Genomic DNA, 18,039 nt, shown 5'->3' with positions numbered 1-18,039 from the left:
AAAGGTTAATATAGAGAGCAGTACGTACGTACGTACGTCCGTATGTATAATCAAATCAGTCAAAAGTGTCTGAAAAGAACAAACCGTATATATATAGATCATGAACGTATTATTGATGAAACAAAACCTGTATCATGATAGTAACTTATGAATGCATGCATGTTCGCTGCAGCTGGAAGCATGCATGCACCTCGATCTGTAAAGTTCAAAAAATAGAACGCCAATAGTATATTCCTTCCCTGCACAAAAGAACTTCAAGAACTGTAGTACTGCTACTTATGGTCAAATTAATCTTCTATCCCCATGTTTCGGAATCCATTTAGCTTATTGATGCCCTTCGATCCCAGCTTTTCACATTGAAATCTCAACCTAATAACTTATTTGAGACTAATATTATACAGTAATATTGATAGCAGCAGCCATATTAGGAGTAGTTGTCATGATTACTATGAACTCATCCAATATTCACTATTTTCTCTCGAATTTTCCTTTGCTTGTATCTGCAGCTAATCGAAAAAACGAAGACCCATCACCTTGGACAACCAAGTTGGGAATTAGTTGTGGTGTGATTTCCCTATTATGGCCCCCTTGATCATAGTTGATAAAAGGAGGATTGTCGTACCCCACAAGGGCAGCATTCTTAGGTAAAAGACTGTTATCATGCGCACTTTGGTTCTTCAAGCGTGTGTCAAACGAATCCTTAATACTCGAACCACATTGTCTAGGCTGGGTTTGGTAAAAAACCTTTGAAACCACTAATTCCCCATCTTTCTCTTCCTCATTATTTCCGAGATGGTATTGGTGCATCACCCAGTTTGTTTTCTCAGGCTTTCTTTGTCTGCCATAGTTGGTGTAGAGAACTAGGATCTTTTTGAACCCTTTAACTGCACCCCCAGTAAAAACTGGCCGAGTCTTGCCTGTTTTATGCCATCTGGTTTCGCTTCCATCTTCATCAGTGTGGACCTTCCTGCGTTTCCTAGTTCCAGTCGTGTATGCCTTTGACGGTCGATGAAAGAAGTGACGGATTTGGCCATCTTTGCCGACTCCTACAGCAAGATTAATTCATAAGAGAGTTCTCTTATTAAGAGAGCTGGCCGCATTGATGATCAGCAATTAAAATACTACTTAGAAGCACAGCTAGAGAATATCAGAATGATCAGATATATACCATCAGAAGAAAAAATGATTTGCAACTCTGCATATCTCACATTTATTATTTTTCTGGCAGCGACTTCTACCAGAGCGAGCATGCACGTGAACGAATAAGCAAAGTACTTGCGCGCAGTTAGACATTCAAATAGTGTCTTTCGTGAAAGATAGCAAGAGTTCTTTGGTGTCGTCACAAGGCCGTGGCCGCGTGTTTTTTTCTTTTTCTTTTTATTTTAATGCCATTCATGATGCTGCTCTTGGAAATTCAAGCTAATTAATTAATGACGTTGATAACCAGCCAGAGCACGCATCAGCATTTGTTTTTCAATACAGAAGCCTGTAGAAGTTGAAAGACAAGGGCCGCTAGAAAACCCTAAAAATATAGGTGGTACTATTTGAAATTAATTTTAAGAAGTGAAAGTGCAACATGCATGCATGATGTCTCGGTTGCTAGCTAGCTAGACCAGAAATGACTTCGTACCGTTTAGACAGTGAGTTGAAATGAAAGATAAAAGTTGAATAAAATATTGTTAAAATATTATTTTTTAATATTATTATTGTTTTGTAATTTAAAAAAGTTGAATTGTTTATTATATTTGTGTAAGAATTTAAAAAATTAAGATGTAATAATGAGATGAGATGAAACTCTAAACGGACGTAAATGAGGAACGGTTGCTTCAACTCTAATACGTGTCAGCTAGCAATACTCATATATAGCCGACTTAAGTTTTTGCTTCTAACATACATAAATTATTCTTTGGTTAAGATAGGTGAGCAATCCACCTTGTGCATGTTTTTTACGTTTCTCTCAAAATGACATATCCGAATGCATAGAGACGTATCCTCAGCAGAGAAGATTTCCATATTTTCAAATAAAAACATAGCAATAAAAATGGCTTAGATTTTGAGGAGTACTTGAGTTTGTGTGCAAAGCTAGTTTGTTCCAATTCCGAGAAAAGAACGGAACAAAAAAATTAAAATATTATCACTGACACTAAATATATATATATATATATATATATATATATATATATATATCGAAGGTATAATTTGAAATCTCCTGCATGGTTAATTTTTCTTCTTCGATCATTAAAGAGATCGAGGTGGCAATTATCATTCTCAAGTACGTACGTAACTTTCTTCCTTAAATAATATCTCGAGTCCCCTAGCCTCCAGAAGAACCAATTCTTAAATTAATAATTAGTTCCGTAACAGATCAGTTCTCGACTCAATGTTTATATATTGTCATTTAATTAATTACGTGATCATGAAAGAAGAATATATGTGATAAATAGCTTGCTAGCTAGCTAGCTAGGGTACCAAGAATCACCTGGCAACTTTTCCGGGTGAGTATAGCAAATTCCATTCTCTCCCTCTAGTGTGGGGATGAATTCATCAATAAGAGGATGAAGCTTCCGCGTATCAGACAGCACCTTCGCCTCTAAATGTTCAAGAATCTCATGGTCTGTCGGATCAAACTTAACCCCCGCTGGTAGTCCCGGTAAATCATGAATTCCCGTCTAATTCACATTAATTAATTGTCCATGACAAACATAAGTACTATAATATTAGTCATGAAATAAATAAAACAAATATATATATATATATATATGAAAACTTCACGAAATATAAAAGGACAAACATAGGCTGAAAGATATATATATATATATATATATATATATATATATATATATAAACGTATATTTTTTTATATAAAAAACAATACCTGATCTTGGAATTCGATGTCATGGCCACATGATGGGCATGTTATGGTCCGGACCTCATCCGTTTTCGTGTCGAGAACACTGCTCTCTTGTGGAGTAGTAGACGTGATTATCTGAAGAGCCCTCTCATCGTCTGAATCATTGCACCATGTCATCTCTCCGGTTTTGCTCTCAGGCCCAATATCCCATAAATGGATTTTCCGTCTTGTTTCCTCCAGTACGTCTCCTGAATAGAGCGAACTCTATACGAGAATACGCAATAGGGTAACTAAAAAAGAATAAAACCCAAAATTAAAGAATAAAAAAGAAAGAAGAGGGAGAAGATCGAAGGAAAGCAAGATGAGTTGCCGCTTTTAGGCACGTTACCCTTATAATAAATTAATTATCACCTTCTTCTTGATGTCAGGGAAGGAATTTAGTTCACCCTTTCCTAAGATTAATTTGTGTTGTTCTTATTTGCTCTTGGGGGCCGGGCTTCCTCAGACAGAACAAAGAGAACTCTAGCTATGAGAACGAAGGCTATAAGAGAAGGGAAAGAAAGATCTCTCGAATTAATAGTAAAGGTTGCTTGCACGTCAAGTATTTTGGCTATGTTCGTGTGGATACGGTTCTAGCTACCGTACGCAAGGAGAGGATAATGGCGGTTTGGTTCGTTTATTTATTTATTTATTATTTTCTCCTTTTATTTGATTTTGTGTCTAAAGAATGTTGAGCTTACATAATAACTTAATTAGGAAAGTTAAACTCGATGTGAAAAAGGTTATAAGCTAGAGTGGATAGGAGGCAACCGGATTCCTGGAGACATTTCACCTAGAGAGAGAGAGAGAGAGAGAGAGAGAGAGAGAGAGAGAGATGGGAGCTTCAGATGCAGTGTCCACCTAGAGTCTACTCAAAGCTGTTGTAAGTAAAAACTTGGGAAATGTACGTACGAACCAACAAAAATGAAAATAACAAGGCACATTACACCAACAACCTGTATATTCTTCCTAGCAAATCCCTTCCGTCACGTAGACTTCTTCTCATGCCAAGCAACGAATCATCCTCTCCTCTAGATCTCTCCCTGTGCATGCTTGTTTTGGCTGGTGTTTACAGAAAAAACTTCCTGCGTTAATTCTTCAATCCAATGTATATTAATTTATTGGTTAATGTTGATCCAGTTATGCGAGAAAAGACCCTATCACAACGCAGCCAGCCTCCATTATTTAGCATTTTTCGTCATGCATGAGTTCGATCTTGTTGCTGTTGATATATGATTTCCACTCACGGGGCGCCACATGCAAATCAACCAAAATAACGCGTACGTATGTTCTGATCAATTAAGTAACGCGGCGCTTTCCTTCCCATTCTCGCTTTTCTCCCTTTTCCTTTAACGGAAAAATACGACGGTCTGCCTTCCTGAGAGAGATTCAAATGCGAATTTTATGTTGAAGTTAAATATCCAAAAAGAAATTAATAACAACAAAATAAATCTTTTTATCGATGATTTTAAGAAATATCTTAGATCTGTGTTGAATTGGTAAGTCTAGGCCTCCTATTGGTGGAGGGTTGGCAATCGCAAGGTATAGAAAAAGAACACGCTTGTAGATAAAAGTCTCTTCCTTTATTATCTGTTGCTTCTAGTAGCCGACATGTCGTAATTGAGCTTCTCAAAGAAGCCACGCAAGTGACGCAACAAAAGCTTAGCCTCCAAGCTTTAACACTTAAAACGTCAACGTATGAATTGGGGACCGTCTCCAACTTGTTTCGTGGGCTTCATTTGTCATTTTCAGATCATTAATACACACTCTGATCTCTCCCTCGAGCGCTTTTGCATGTTGAACAGTATATTATTTGCTAGGAGAAATAGTCAATTCACAAATAGTTTTTGTAAAAGTGAAGTTCATGAATTACTTTACAGTAAAACAAACTTAATTTACCTTATTATGAATATACAGTAAGGCCTGGTTTAGATAGTCAATTGAGATAATCGAGGTGAAAGTTGAATGAAATATTATTTTTATTTTGAGATTTGAAAAAGTTAAATTATTTATTATATTTTATTTAAAATTTTGAAAAATTTGTATGATTAGATGAAATGATTGAGATGATTTCATTATACAAATTGCAAACCAGGCCTAAGTAGTGGCATTAATAGTTTGCGAAACTTACAGTTTTGAGATTTGTTTGTAAACACGATAACACTTCTATATTATTGTTGTGTCTATATATATATATATATATATATATATATATATATATATATATATATACCGTATCTACTTGTTAGGTTTATTCCAAAATATGTAGTTTATATGAAAAAAGAAACAAGCTCAAATTATCACTCAGTTTGTAATCACTCCCAGATCATCAATAAATTGTAATTTGCTCCCTACCTCAGAAATCTGAAAGAAAAACAGATATAAAATAAAAATAAATCAATCAATCAGATACAAAAAAATTGAAAAAAAAATATGAACAGTTTTATATTCTCAAATAAAAACTAGTGTATTTTTTATTTTTATTTTTAAATATATTTACCATTTCTTAACAAATTAATTTTCCTAGAATTGGGAATTTTGTATTTTCTTATAATTTGTAGGGATAATTTTTTCTCTTGAAAAAAAATAAAGATATATATAGCTAATAGCATTATTAATTATTTCTTAATAGGACAATTAATGGTGCATAGAGACGGTTTCCAAAAGCAGGAGGTAAGGATAGATGGTGTATGAGATCTTACCGTTTTTGAAAATGAGAAGCTTTCACTCTTTATAATGGGTTCAGTGGAGTTTCAATTGTATAATTGATTACTTCTTTTGGAGTATAGTCCCAGATGTGGTTTGAGCCTCCCGTAGAATGTTACAAAATGGTATTAGAGTCCATTTGTGATACCGCATACTGAGTGATAAAGGTATCTAGGTGATGTATGGGATCCTATATTGCTTGAGAATTTAAAGTTTTTACTCTTTATAATAGATTCAAAGTGGCTCTAATTGCATTATTGACTGATCATTTTAGAATATAAAACTAGATATAGCTTGGCTCTGAAAAATTAAGAGCAACCAGCATAGACATTGGATGGTCATGTGGTGATCGATGGAGGTGACAACAGTACTACTTCCGACTACATATAGTATAGTGGTGGTAACAATGAGCGAGAACATAAAGATATAATGGTGACAGTGAGAGTTTAAATATCAATGATAATGGTGATGTGAAAAATGGTATTATTGAACAAAGTTTATTCAAAAATAACATCTACAGTTGAATATAGGGTTGAGCAAAAATCTAAAAATCTGACTCCGCCTCCAATTCCACATCGGCTCATCGGAGTCGGAGTCAGAGTTTTTTTAACCAAAAAAATCAGAGTTGGAGTTTTTTTAATCAAAAAAGTTGGAGTCGAAGTTGGAGGTGGCGATGTATCGGCTCCGATTGTCCGACTCCGATATTGTACATATTTTATAAAAATATAAGTATTTTTTTCATATTAATCATATATTTTTTATATAACTATAACTTATATAGTTAATTAAATTCAATAATATACTAATATGAGCAAATTATTATAAAATAATAAGTTTATACTATAATATAAATAGACTAAACTCACTAATAATAGTTTGGTATATGTAAACACCATACTATTAACTATTACTACCATGCATATAAAACTATTAATGTATAATAACATGTAATACTAATGTATAAATATTAACATATAACAACATATAATACTAATGTATAATAACAAAATTTTGTACAATGATTTATTTTTTCAATTTTGATTATGTTTTAATAAAATTGAAATTGAAAAAATTTATTTTTTTAAAAAAGACTGAAATCTAGAAGCCTAAATCTAATTAGTGAGAGCCCATGATTGTCGAATTGAATTTTAAATGGGCTAAGAAAAAAAGCTCAAATCCAACTCCACTCTGACAAGACGAATCGGAGGCTATGTGAATCGGAGTCAAAGTCGGAGTCGGAGTCGGGCACTTCGACTCCGACACCGACATTGTCGGTGCTCAACCCTAGTTGAATATATGTATACATTCTAATTAATTAATCTAAAACGTACGTACAATACATAATATAATTTCGAGAAGCATAAACATAACAAAACAACATGAGATAATTTGTCATCGCCATGGGAATTTGAAGGCAGTTGCAGTCAATTCGAATAATATTGCCATTTTCAGGAGACAACAATATTGGTAATTACGTCTAAAAGATTGCATTGGAAAAGACTTTTGCTCCCAGGGTTACTTTTTGCAACATTATTGCTAAAGTCTCGTGATGAAAATCCATAGAAAATGTACTATTGAATCCAGGAAAGTTAGATGGTTGAACCGTGAACATGACTTTTTGGTAAATATATGATCTAAGCGAATTAAAAGCATCTAAAGATTCTAAACGCATTAACTAGCTAGATGCGTGTGTTGATGCTTATGCACCAAACAAAAGTCCAAAAGATGGGTTAGAGAATTAGGAGATTACGCATCGATAGTGATTTGAGAGAGAGCACAGTAAAAGGTTGGGAGAAAGGGAGGATGAACTGAGATTGAGGCCAATTAAATTTATCACACGAAAATGTTGTTTTTCATCTTGACTTTTGTCATCCTCTGTAATCATATTCTTATAAGTACGTAACTTTTTGTTTACATAATTGATTTATAATAAAGTCATTTAAAAACGCGTGATATCAACTAATATGATTTTAACGAGGTTCAACTCCCTTCTACTACGGGAGAGAGGAGTTTACCACTGCCTACGCCTACATATTCAACTCACTCTATCCTCTTTTATACTATTCCAAGTCGAAGGGAATTACGAGACTTATATCTTTCTATACAAAGAGGAACTTCAATATGAAGCTAACTAAAAAGAGATTAGAAAAGAGTTCCAACTACGGCACATGCCCCTTGGTCCTTTTGAGATAAGATTCTCTATCTTATGTCTATCCACTACAAGAAAATTATTTAATTGTGATCAACTATTTTCTGTGAAAATGATTATTTTTTATTATAATGAGTCTATTTTCATCACAAATAATTATTATTGTCGTAAATAATCTGTCATAAATACTCATTTTTCTTGCAGTGATCTCATAGTCATACGAGATCATCCTAGCATGCATACAAACGCAGGCTAAATAGTATTAGCGATTAATTATTTTAGCCAGTCCATCGTGGACAACTTATAAGGGATTTTCAATTTAGATGTGAATGAAGCAACTTTATGAGAGGTTTGAACAATAAGATGATATGAGATGAGATGAGAGTTGAAAGTTAAATAAAATATTTTAGAAAATATTTTTTTAATATTATGAAAAAATTAAATTATTTATTATATTTTATTTAAAATTTTAAAAATATTATTATACTTAAATAAAATGAGATGATATAATTTGCTCTTCTCATGACTACTTAATTTTTACAAATGCCTTCATGGGCTAATCACAATTGACTAAAGTGGCGTGTGGGTTGGTAGGTGGGGTCAAGGATCGTTGATTGTTAAGGCATATATAAAGCATAAATATAAAGTATAAATTAAGTCGTTAAAGGTGAATTTATAGGAGACTTCCGTCAAGGACTCTTTTAAGTAATTAGTCAAATTAATCCTCTAACTGTTATAAAGAAAACAAAGCATCAAAATAGTTTCAAGTTATAACAAATTATATAAAAATAATTCTATAAACATCTAGCGTGCATTCATATGATTTTTCAAATCTATTTTATAATAAAAATAAATTTATAATATAAATAAATTTATAATATAACAAACCATTTTAATTTATAATATTATTTATATAATCTTTTTATAACAAAAATATTTCTCATATATTTTAGTCAAAATTGAATTACGTGTTATTCTTGGCAATGGGGTTTTGGAAAGTATTCCCACTTTCAAGGTTTCGGAAAGTTGAAGACTTCCAAAATTGAATTACGTGTTATTATCACTAGGGGCCTAGGGCCCATTAATTATATGTCGACTTTATAGATTTTCCGACATACGTCGGCGTTATTATCACTAGAGTTTCGTGTTTTTCAATGGAGTTTCGTGGAACATTGATTATTAAAGAAGTGCTGCCGACGTAATTAATAAAATTAAATTCATAAATTAATATGATGGATAAATTGGTTTAATAAAATTTTTCATCACCTTGAAAACATAATTTGGAATGATATCCTAACCATTTCTTTACTTTTAACATTACTCATATTTGCACAGAAGTGAACACTAACGAATAGCCTCGCTACTCATGCAGTTTTAGGCAGCACTATAAGGTTTCGTTTAGATGTAAAAATACTCTCAACTTATTTCATTTCATATTATTATTATAATTTTTTTAAATTTTTATATAAAATATAATAAATAATAATATTTTAAATTTTAAATCTTAAAATATTAATAATATTAAAAAATAATATTTTAATAATATTTTATTCAACTCATCTAAAATTATCAAATCTCATCTTATCTTACTATTCAAACGAGCCCTAAGTTTATCTTCCATTTTTGAACTACTCAAACATATAGTTGGACTTTTTACTTTGGATGCTGTAGGTATTCCCAACTTCCGACAGTGGTTATGCCTTTATTGGTTCTTCTTGTATTTTCATTCTTCTTAATAATGTTTTTCTTTTTTCATAAGAGCCTGGTTTTGGGATTTAAGATGTTCTAACACACCCCCCCCCCCCCCCCCCCCCCCCCCCCCCCCCCCCCCCCTCTCTTCTTGTGCAATGTATTACTTCACCATAAGTGATGTTTATTAATAAAATTAAGATTCTGTTTTCTTTTAAAAAAAATTCATAAATTGATATGGATTCATGTGATATGTCAGATTTACGTTACAATAAAAATAATTTTATAATCTAATATATCACATAAAATTATGTCAATTTATAAAATAATTTTATAATTTAATATATTACATAAAATTATGTCAATTTATAAATTTAATTTTATGAAATTTATTTGTGAATAAAACAATTATCCTCTTAAAAGCAAATTAGTCTTCCTTTTTATTCAGTGACATTGGAATTTTGCTTCGGCTTCTTGATCAATCCAATGCTGGAAGGCTTTTGACAGACCAAACCAGTTAATAGATATACATTGAATTCGGACTACGTACATATATGGGCTTTAGCCTTGGATTGATCAATTATTGACAACGTAGATTTACCGTATTGGCCCAACTATATCTCTGTTTAGGTTCATTTAGATAGTGAGATAAGATAATTTTAGATGAATTAAATAAAATATTATTAAAATATTATTTTCTAGTATTATTATTATTTTTAGATTTGAAAATTTTAAATTATTTATTATATTTTATGTAGAAATTTAAAAAAATATATAATGATGAGATAAGATTGTTTCTCTATCCAAACAAGCCAATTTCAACTTTCAAATTATATGAGATTTCTACTTCCAATCCCATGTATTAATATTTTATATAAATATATATTTAATTATACCTATCAAATAAACTGACTTCAAAGATCTAGCATAAAAAAATAAAAGGAACAAATATACCTTCCAAGTCCAGGGCGGAACTATGTTGTAGGTTGGGGCCCAAAAATTTTAAAAATTAGTCTCATATATTATATAATTATAATTATAAGTTTAAATATTCTTAAAATATTTAAGATTGTTCTCCCAACACTCAAAAGTATATCACTCAAATATTTTTAAATCTATTAACATAATAGTCTTGATTTGACATCTCTATCTCTCTTTATTTACCTTAGGTGTGCATTGTGCGGTTTGTTTGATTTCATATCATTGATATCATATAAGTTTTTCTTATCTTTCTGAACTAACATATATAGTTACACGATTTTTTCTAATTTTTTTTTCATTTGGGTCATTCTCGACTTCATTAAATTTCTTGTCTATCACATGTACATAATCTTCTTTTACAACCTTTGAAATGTTTTTAATCACATATTAATTACTTAACTAACTAGAAGTTTCAAGAGGGTTTATCTAATAGTTAAAACAAATCTGGAAGATTCTTGCATATGAGAAATAGCAAATTTATCTAGCTAGATGATTGATGAGACGTTTCTAGAGAGATAGAGAGTATGTAAAGAATTTATTTTCTTTTGTGAAGAATTTATTAGTTATTCACATGCTTTTTTTGTTCACTTATTAATAGTAATACAATTATACAATAAAAAAATCTAACGATTTTTATATTATTAAATATTTTTTCAGGTTTATTCTTAATCTATAAATTTTTCTTAAAGCTTAGAAAAATATGAGTAAATCGAGAAAAATTGTATAATTTTATGACATATGATTATTTTTTTATATAGTCACGTGCAAAAAGTACATATTACTTATGCTGACACATACCGCACACTTTGCCGATCGCCCCCCCCCAGACACCAAACCCTAATTCCACCCCTGAACTTCCAATCAAAGATTATAATGTTGGCCCTTTATGAGCCAATATTATATAAATCATGTGAACGCTTAGTTCCTTTCAAAGACCCAAATCTAAAAGATGGCGAAGATGTTTAAAACCAGGCCACAAGAATTCATGACAACTGAGATGGCAATATCATTTGTTCAAAGTCAAATCTCCAAATTAGTTTTCAGTTTCTCCATTTGCACGCGTCTTAGAAAATTGTGGAGAAATACAATACACCAGCAACCTTTTAGACCACTAGTACTTGGGAGTTTTGGTCCCTACCAATAACTTAAAGACACCAATTTTTAAAACATATATATATATATGAATTGTTCAAAATCGATAACCACTGTTTCATTGGTTGATCATTTTGGATAGACTCTGAATCAAAGACATACCTCCATCTCAAAATTGTTTAAGATTGCTACAACTTGACCCATGGATAGCCTGCTTTTTCTCGAGTTACCAACACAAGCTAAAGCAACTTTGCTCAGTCTGACAAGAGACTTGATTTCAGAAGGAATTGCAAGTCTTGGGTCTAAAACTTCATGAAACCTCATGTCCTTAATCAAGGGCAATGCCCACTTAACAAGTAGACCTTCTTCACAGCTTCTTCTCCCACTCAAAAGTTCGAACAGAAGAACCCCAAAATCATAAACGTCACTTTCCTTACAAAAACTTCCCCCTCCATGATCACCCCAATACTCATCATCCGCATACCTTACTAGGCCATTCTTCTCTTGGGGAGTCATAAAATTAGATAGCCCATAATCACAAACCCTAGTGCAGAACTTCGCATCGATCAAAATACTTGGGACCTTGACACCGCCATGGACTATGCTTGGTGCCTTGCCCTCGTGCAGGTACTCAAGTCCTCGGGCAGCCCGGCAGCTGTCCTCAAACGATGGCTCCAATCCAATACAGACGCTCCATCGTTGCTTTGGCGTAAATAGAACTCCAATTTTGCCAAGCCACCAAACTCCATTAATATCGTTCTCTCACCTGGAGCTTCCGAAAATCCTATAATTGGCACTATATTGGGGTGTTGGGTAAAAGAAAGCAACTTGATCATGATCACCGTTGAAAATCAGAATCCTGCATTGCTCATCAACACAAGCTGTGGATGTATTCGTTTAACGGCCAGTGGTCCTCCTTGTTCTAGCATGGCTGCATATACAGTTCCTAGACGGCCCTGACCGACAATCCTGCGGGTGTCAAAGCCATCGGTGCATGGCAGCATCAATATCCGTCAATGTGTATGCACGAGCAGAAAGCTTGGTGGAAGGTGTTTCTTGATATTCAACAGGTCTCTTTTTCCAAATGAAGTAGAGGAGAATACCAAGAACAATGAGACAGATGGATAGCCCTACCAAGACAAAGTAATAAGCTATATTCTCACCTAGGTTCATTTTTGTTATCTTTGTTGTGTTTGATGATGATGATGAGGGCTTTGAATATGAAAAGAGAGAGAGAGGTTGGATTGTCAATATTATAACACGGTGTTGGAATATTCAGTTTGAATTAATCTGGGGAGCAGCCACTGTTTTGGAGAAGCCATTTTGCACACCCTACGTGGCATCATCCAAACCACATATCTCCCACACATCATCCAAACCGAGCTGAGAGAGAGAGAGAGAGATGATGGATGAGAGGTGGAGAGTGAGACAGAGGTGGAGGGCGAGACAGAGAGACCGAGAGAGAGGTGGAGGGCTTGGCTAGCTCGGAGGTGCTCGGGGAGGAGTCGCGGTGGTCCATGGGAGGTGCTCGATGGGGCTAGAACCGACTCACGATGGCGATAGGGTTGTCGGTGGCCCCAAGCTCAAGCTCGTGTAAAAGCCATTTTATGGGTCGTTTGCGTGTGTGCGATGGAGAGGGAATGGGAGGTTCGTGGTGGCTGGGTCTGTGAGAGGTGGTCGTCGGTGTGAGGTGGTGGAGGTGCGGTGGCCTGAGTGGCCGTGTACGATTGCGAAAGTAAAGAGAAATGGGTGAAACCCATTTCGGTTGGGTTATCGCAGGGTTGAGAGAGCGCTGAGCGTGGGGGAGATTAGTGGTGGCTAGCTTGGTCGTCGGCGTGAGGGGGAGTCGCTGGTGGTGGCAGTGAGGCTAGGCGGCGCACGGCGGCTCTGGGCTGGGCTGAAGGAGAATCGGGCATGAGGAGAGAGAGAGAGAGAGAGAGAGAGAGAGAGTGAGTGAGTGAGACTGAGGAAAGAGAAAAAAATGATTTCTTGGTCGGGCGTGCAGCCACGCAGTGTGTGCAATGTGTGCACAGCTACAGTGGCTACTCCGTAGAGAAAATATTAAAATGGTCCTTGAATTCATCCTCGAAACAAAAAGGGTCGATCCTAGTACTTTTAGATGAGAGTAATCTAGTGGTTGCTTGAAAAGAAGACTATAAGGGGAGTCCAATTGTGTATAGTTGGAGTGGGGAAGCGATTAATTAAGAAATTCAGTGGAAAAGGCGTGGACTTAAAAATTATGTGGAGGTTGAATTAAGCCAATAAACATAATCCAATCTCCATTATGTGTCGATATTTTCTTTTGGCAATCCCATTTTGCTTAAAGGTGTATGGACAAGTGAGACGGGGAAGAATACCATGAGAATTAAGGAAAGAAATAAATTAATTAGATGTATATTCCCTACAATTATCATATTGAAATTATTTAACTTTGCAAGAGAAGATATTTTCCACTCACATTTTAAAGTTAACGAAATGATGAAAAGCTAATGATTTACTGGAAATAGGATACATCCATGTAAACTGAGAAAAGTGTTTTACAAAAATAACATAACATCGACAGCCACTTAGAGAAGAAATAGGAGAGACCCAAACATCGGAATGGACAAGTTCAAATGGACTAACAGACACTCTAATAGATTGAGTATATGGTAATCGTTTACTTTTGCCTAATTGACAGGATGAACAAACTAATTCTTGAGAAAAGGACCCAACAACAGCTAGCTTGAAATGAGGAATAATGTGCTTGGTCACTTGAGAGGAAGGATGTCCAAGCCTAGTGTGCCGCACATTAAGAGAAGTTTTGATCCTAAAGAGAACTACACGTGCATGGTAGTTATTTTGAGAAAATTTATTCAACACGATAGGATAGAGTCCACATTCACTTAGTCCCTCTAGAAGTGTTCTTCCCGAGGTCTTGTCCTTGACAAAAAAAAATGAGTGTTGGTTAGAAGAAAATAACACTAATTATCCACACAAAACTTATTGGTAGAAAGAAAGTTAATCATGGCATTAGGACAGTGCAACACATCTTGAAAGGAGAATTGTTTTTTGTGGAGTTTGTATAGAAAATGAGCCAATATTGGAGATGGAAAGACCAAATCCGTTAATTACAGCCACTGAATCTTTACCAGTATATGTTTCCTGTAAAGACAAATTAGCAATGTCATTAGTAATGTGCTGATTTGCGCCTGAGTCAGCATACCACAAGTTCTCCTCTTCATGGACAATGTTGATTTGAGCAACCATGGCAGCCAGTTGCGTTGGCGAATATCGTCCTTGATAACTGTAGTTCATATGATGATAACAATCCAAGGCTTGGTGGCTTGTCTTTCCACAGATTTGACATGGAATGCGATTATAGGAGTTGCCATGGGACATAGAGTTTAAAGAGGATCTGTTACGCTTGGCAGGTTGCTGTTGTGGCTTAGAATAAGTTGGCCTTGCCGTGGTCCATTTTTGGGAGGAAAATTTGAAGGAAAATTCGACTTGTTGCGAAATTGGCCTCCCTGGTTGTGATTTTTTCCTGCAAGCATTGCAAAGGCCGCTTGCTCCATGAGCTTTATTTGGCTTTCAATCATGAGTTCATAGGACAATAATTCTGATTGGAAATCATCAAAGCTCATGGGACCATAACATAAGGCAAAAGAAACAGAAGTGACAAAAGGATTGAATTAAGGATAATTTAATCCACTAAAAACATAGGAAATGAGATCATCCTCACCCACTAGCTTGCCCACAACAGCAAATTAATCGGCAGTAGACTTAGCTGAGGTCAAATAGTTGGTGCAAGTAGCACTCCCTTGCTGAAGAGTTTGTAGGTGTCGTTTGAGACCTTTGACATGTACTTGTGAGTGTGACGCATATCTTTTGGCCAGTGAATTACATACTTGCTTGGCTGAAGTTATGCCAAATACAGAAGGAATAACCTTATCGGTCAGAGTAGCATTGAGCAAGCCTAAAACAAACTGGTCCTTATTCCAAAGAGTATACTCAAGATTGACAGCCTTAGTTGGCTTTCCTTCAGTCACAAACAAATTGCTAAGAGCAAGACTTAGAACCATCCACAAATCCGAGCAAGTCATTGCTATGTAAAACAAGTAGCAACTGGGAGACCCAATTGAGATCATTGGTACCGTTCATCTTAATCGAAACTAACTAGGAGAAGTTTAGTTGAGAAAAGACCAAAGGAACGGTAGAGTTAGCAAAGCCATTGATGAATAACAAAGAGAACAGGACGTTGGAAGCGTGAGCTATAGGGGCTCTGGTACAATGAAAGATTTGTGAAAGGGTATTTGTTCAAGTTACCAATCCCGTAAGAGATATTTCCTTTATATACTGATTTACATTTGGTTACATTGCGATCTGTACAAAGAAGGAATATTAACAAGAAAGGAAAGAATACAACCATAAGAGAAATAAATAAAGAGGAGAAAAATAACCAGCTATGTGCCAGAGAACGTCGAAAAATAAGGCAGCCTAGGCTGCAATCACGTTGCTTCCTCCAAAATAATGTCTTGACTTGGTTCGTTAACAGGAGAGGCTTACTCAACTCCTATTCTCAATTGTAGGACTCTAGGCAAAGTCTCTCAACAGTACCGGCCTAATGTCTCATTTTTATGTTTTTTTGTTTTTAAGTATTTTTTTAGCTTTCTGCAGATATCTTCATTTTATTTTATTTTGCGTTTCATAACTTCACTTTTTACACGTTTTTTGCATTATTGCTTTATTTTTTTTTCTCCTCTTTTTTAAATGGTCTTTATTTGCCTTTTAAACTGGAACCATCTGCAAACAAATGGACATTTTTTTTTTAATTTTCAAGATAAAAATAATATCTCAACCTAATTAGGACGGCTCTTCCATTAGGCAAGTTAGACAATTGCCTAAGATCCCTAATGGAAAAAGCCCCCTCCCCCAAAACAAATATATATATATATATATATAAAGTAGAATTTTTTTAAAAAATATATATACCCAATAAAAAATTTTAATTAACTCCATGAAAATGAGAATATAAATAAGATCAAATATATATTATATAATTTTTAGTTTTTAAAAGTATCACATATAATAATTATTTTACCTATTCTCCTTGTAAGAATATACTTCTCTTTTGTCATTATTAGTTTAATATATAATTAATATGAAATTATAAATAGCAAAATTTAATTTTCCAGTGTCCATAAAAGGTTTTTGTATAATTCTTTGAAGAGGCAATGACCTATTTTTTTTAAAATGTTTAAGTTACTTATAGAACGTTATTCACATGCAATAATGATTATAATTGTGTCTAAGAGTCTAAAGTACTTGTAAAACTAGATTTGATAAAATTATCTGTAAATCAAGAATTTCTTAATAAAGATTAAAGTCAGTTATTAATTGAAAATGTGGTATATAATCTTAATCAATAATTTTACTTTACAAAATATTAGGAATTATTTTTAGATAAAAATATAATATAAAAATAAAAATAAAAATATTTAATTTTACTTAAAAAAAAAAACCCTCACTCAGAATTTAAGCCTTAGCTCCCGGAACGTATTCGAGCCGGCCCTGCTAAATAGCAAGTAGGTGATTTCTGTTCACCCTTCCAATTGTGCCATGTTCGACTATATTTGTCTTGTTTGGAAAAGGTAATAAGATATAAAGAGTAAATTACAAATTAATTATAAAGTTATCCAGCACAGGTGGAGCTTAATATTGGTCATTGACACTGAATATTAAGACATTAATTACTAGTTTTTACCGCTCCATTAGCTATCCTAACTAGTAAATTTTATCAAATTCACCATCCAGCTTGTTCCTCTCTTATGCATGATTGGTGTGTTTCACACACACACGATATGGGTATCGCCGTTTGCACAATTTACATACAACCAAATATCAAATCTGTTTAATTCTACCCACCTGACTACTTTACTGTTTTTCTTTAAAATTGAAATCAACCTAATATATATTTCTATATATACATATAGAGGCACATCCTCTTAATTTACTACTTCATGCAAGTGCACGTTGATTTAATTGCTTTTATTATTGAACTTTATTAGATACTTGATTGGTGTTAATATATAAATTAAATAATAAAGTCTACTTATTTCTATCAACTCAAATTTTTTAGATAAGTGATGATTTCACATAATATCATAACAGATATCTTGAGTTAGAATTCTAACTCTACTTGTTACTCATTTATTGAGAGTGAATCTGACCACACATGAGAGGAGTATATATTCACATGTAAATTAATAAATTAATTAATAAATTTATATCTTTCCATTATTTAGTTTTTGTTTCGTATTCGTCACTGGGTTTTTTTTTTTTTTTTTTTGTACTTCTCAGTCGTTCAATACTCTCATTCCCTCTTTTGTTAACGTGTGTATATGATGCTCTTGAAAAAAAGATGCTTTCTGATAAACTAAACATGACGTAAGGCTTTTAGTTATGACAACCATACTACAAAGTGACAAACCATGCATGCAACTCGTGACGATCCATTATAACTGACATAATCCATTATAACTGCGTGGCT

The 18,039-nt window shown here is 33.9% G+C and overlaps 1 protein-coding gene and 1 pseudogene across 2 annotated transcripts; both read right to left on the bottom strand.

The window, feature by feature from the left end:
- Positions 1-393: 393 nt before the first annotated feature.
- Positions 394-3,408, bottom strand: LOC121268643 (NAC domain-containing protein 73). 2 transcript variants are annotated; one of them, XM_041172976.1, is made up of 4 exons: positions 3,263-3,408; positions 2,876-3,141; positions 2,480-2,669; positions 394-1,046 (listed from the first exon to the last, which is right to left on the bottom strand). In XM_041172976.1, the coding sequence occupies exons 2-4, from the start codon at positions 3,026-3,028 to the stop codon at positions 469-471; spliced, it is 921 nt and encodes a 306-aa protein (XP_041028910.1). In that variant the 5' UTR covers positions 3,029-3,141; positions 3,263-3,408; the 3' UTR covers positions 394-468. The 2 variants fall into 2 exon arrangements, with proteins under 2 accessions (XP_041028910.1, XP_041028911.1); XM_041172977.1 differs by having other exon boundaries at positions 2,876-3,115; positions 3,263-3,401.
- An 8,249-nt stretch (positions 3,409-11,657) lies between these two features.
- Positions 11,658-12,680, bottom strand: LOC121267970 (annotated as a pseudogene).
- Between the last annotated feature and the right edge of the window lie 5,359 nt (positions 12,681-18,039).

Source organism: Juglans microcarpa x Juglans regia, chromosome 5S (genome assembly GCF_004785595.1).
Source record: "Juglans microcarpa x Juglans regia isolate MS1-56 chromosome 5S, Jm3101_v1.0, whole genome shotgun sequence".
NCBI classification, from domain to species: Eukaryota; Viridiplantae; Streptophyta; class Magnoliopsida; order Fagales; family Juglandaceae; genus Juglans; species Juglans microcarpa x Juglans regia.
The sequence above is the reverse complement of the archived record's forward strand: the minus strand, read 5'-3'. Positions and strand labels throughout refer to the sequence as shown.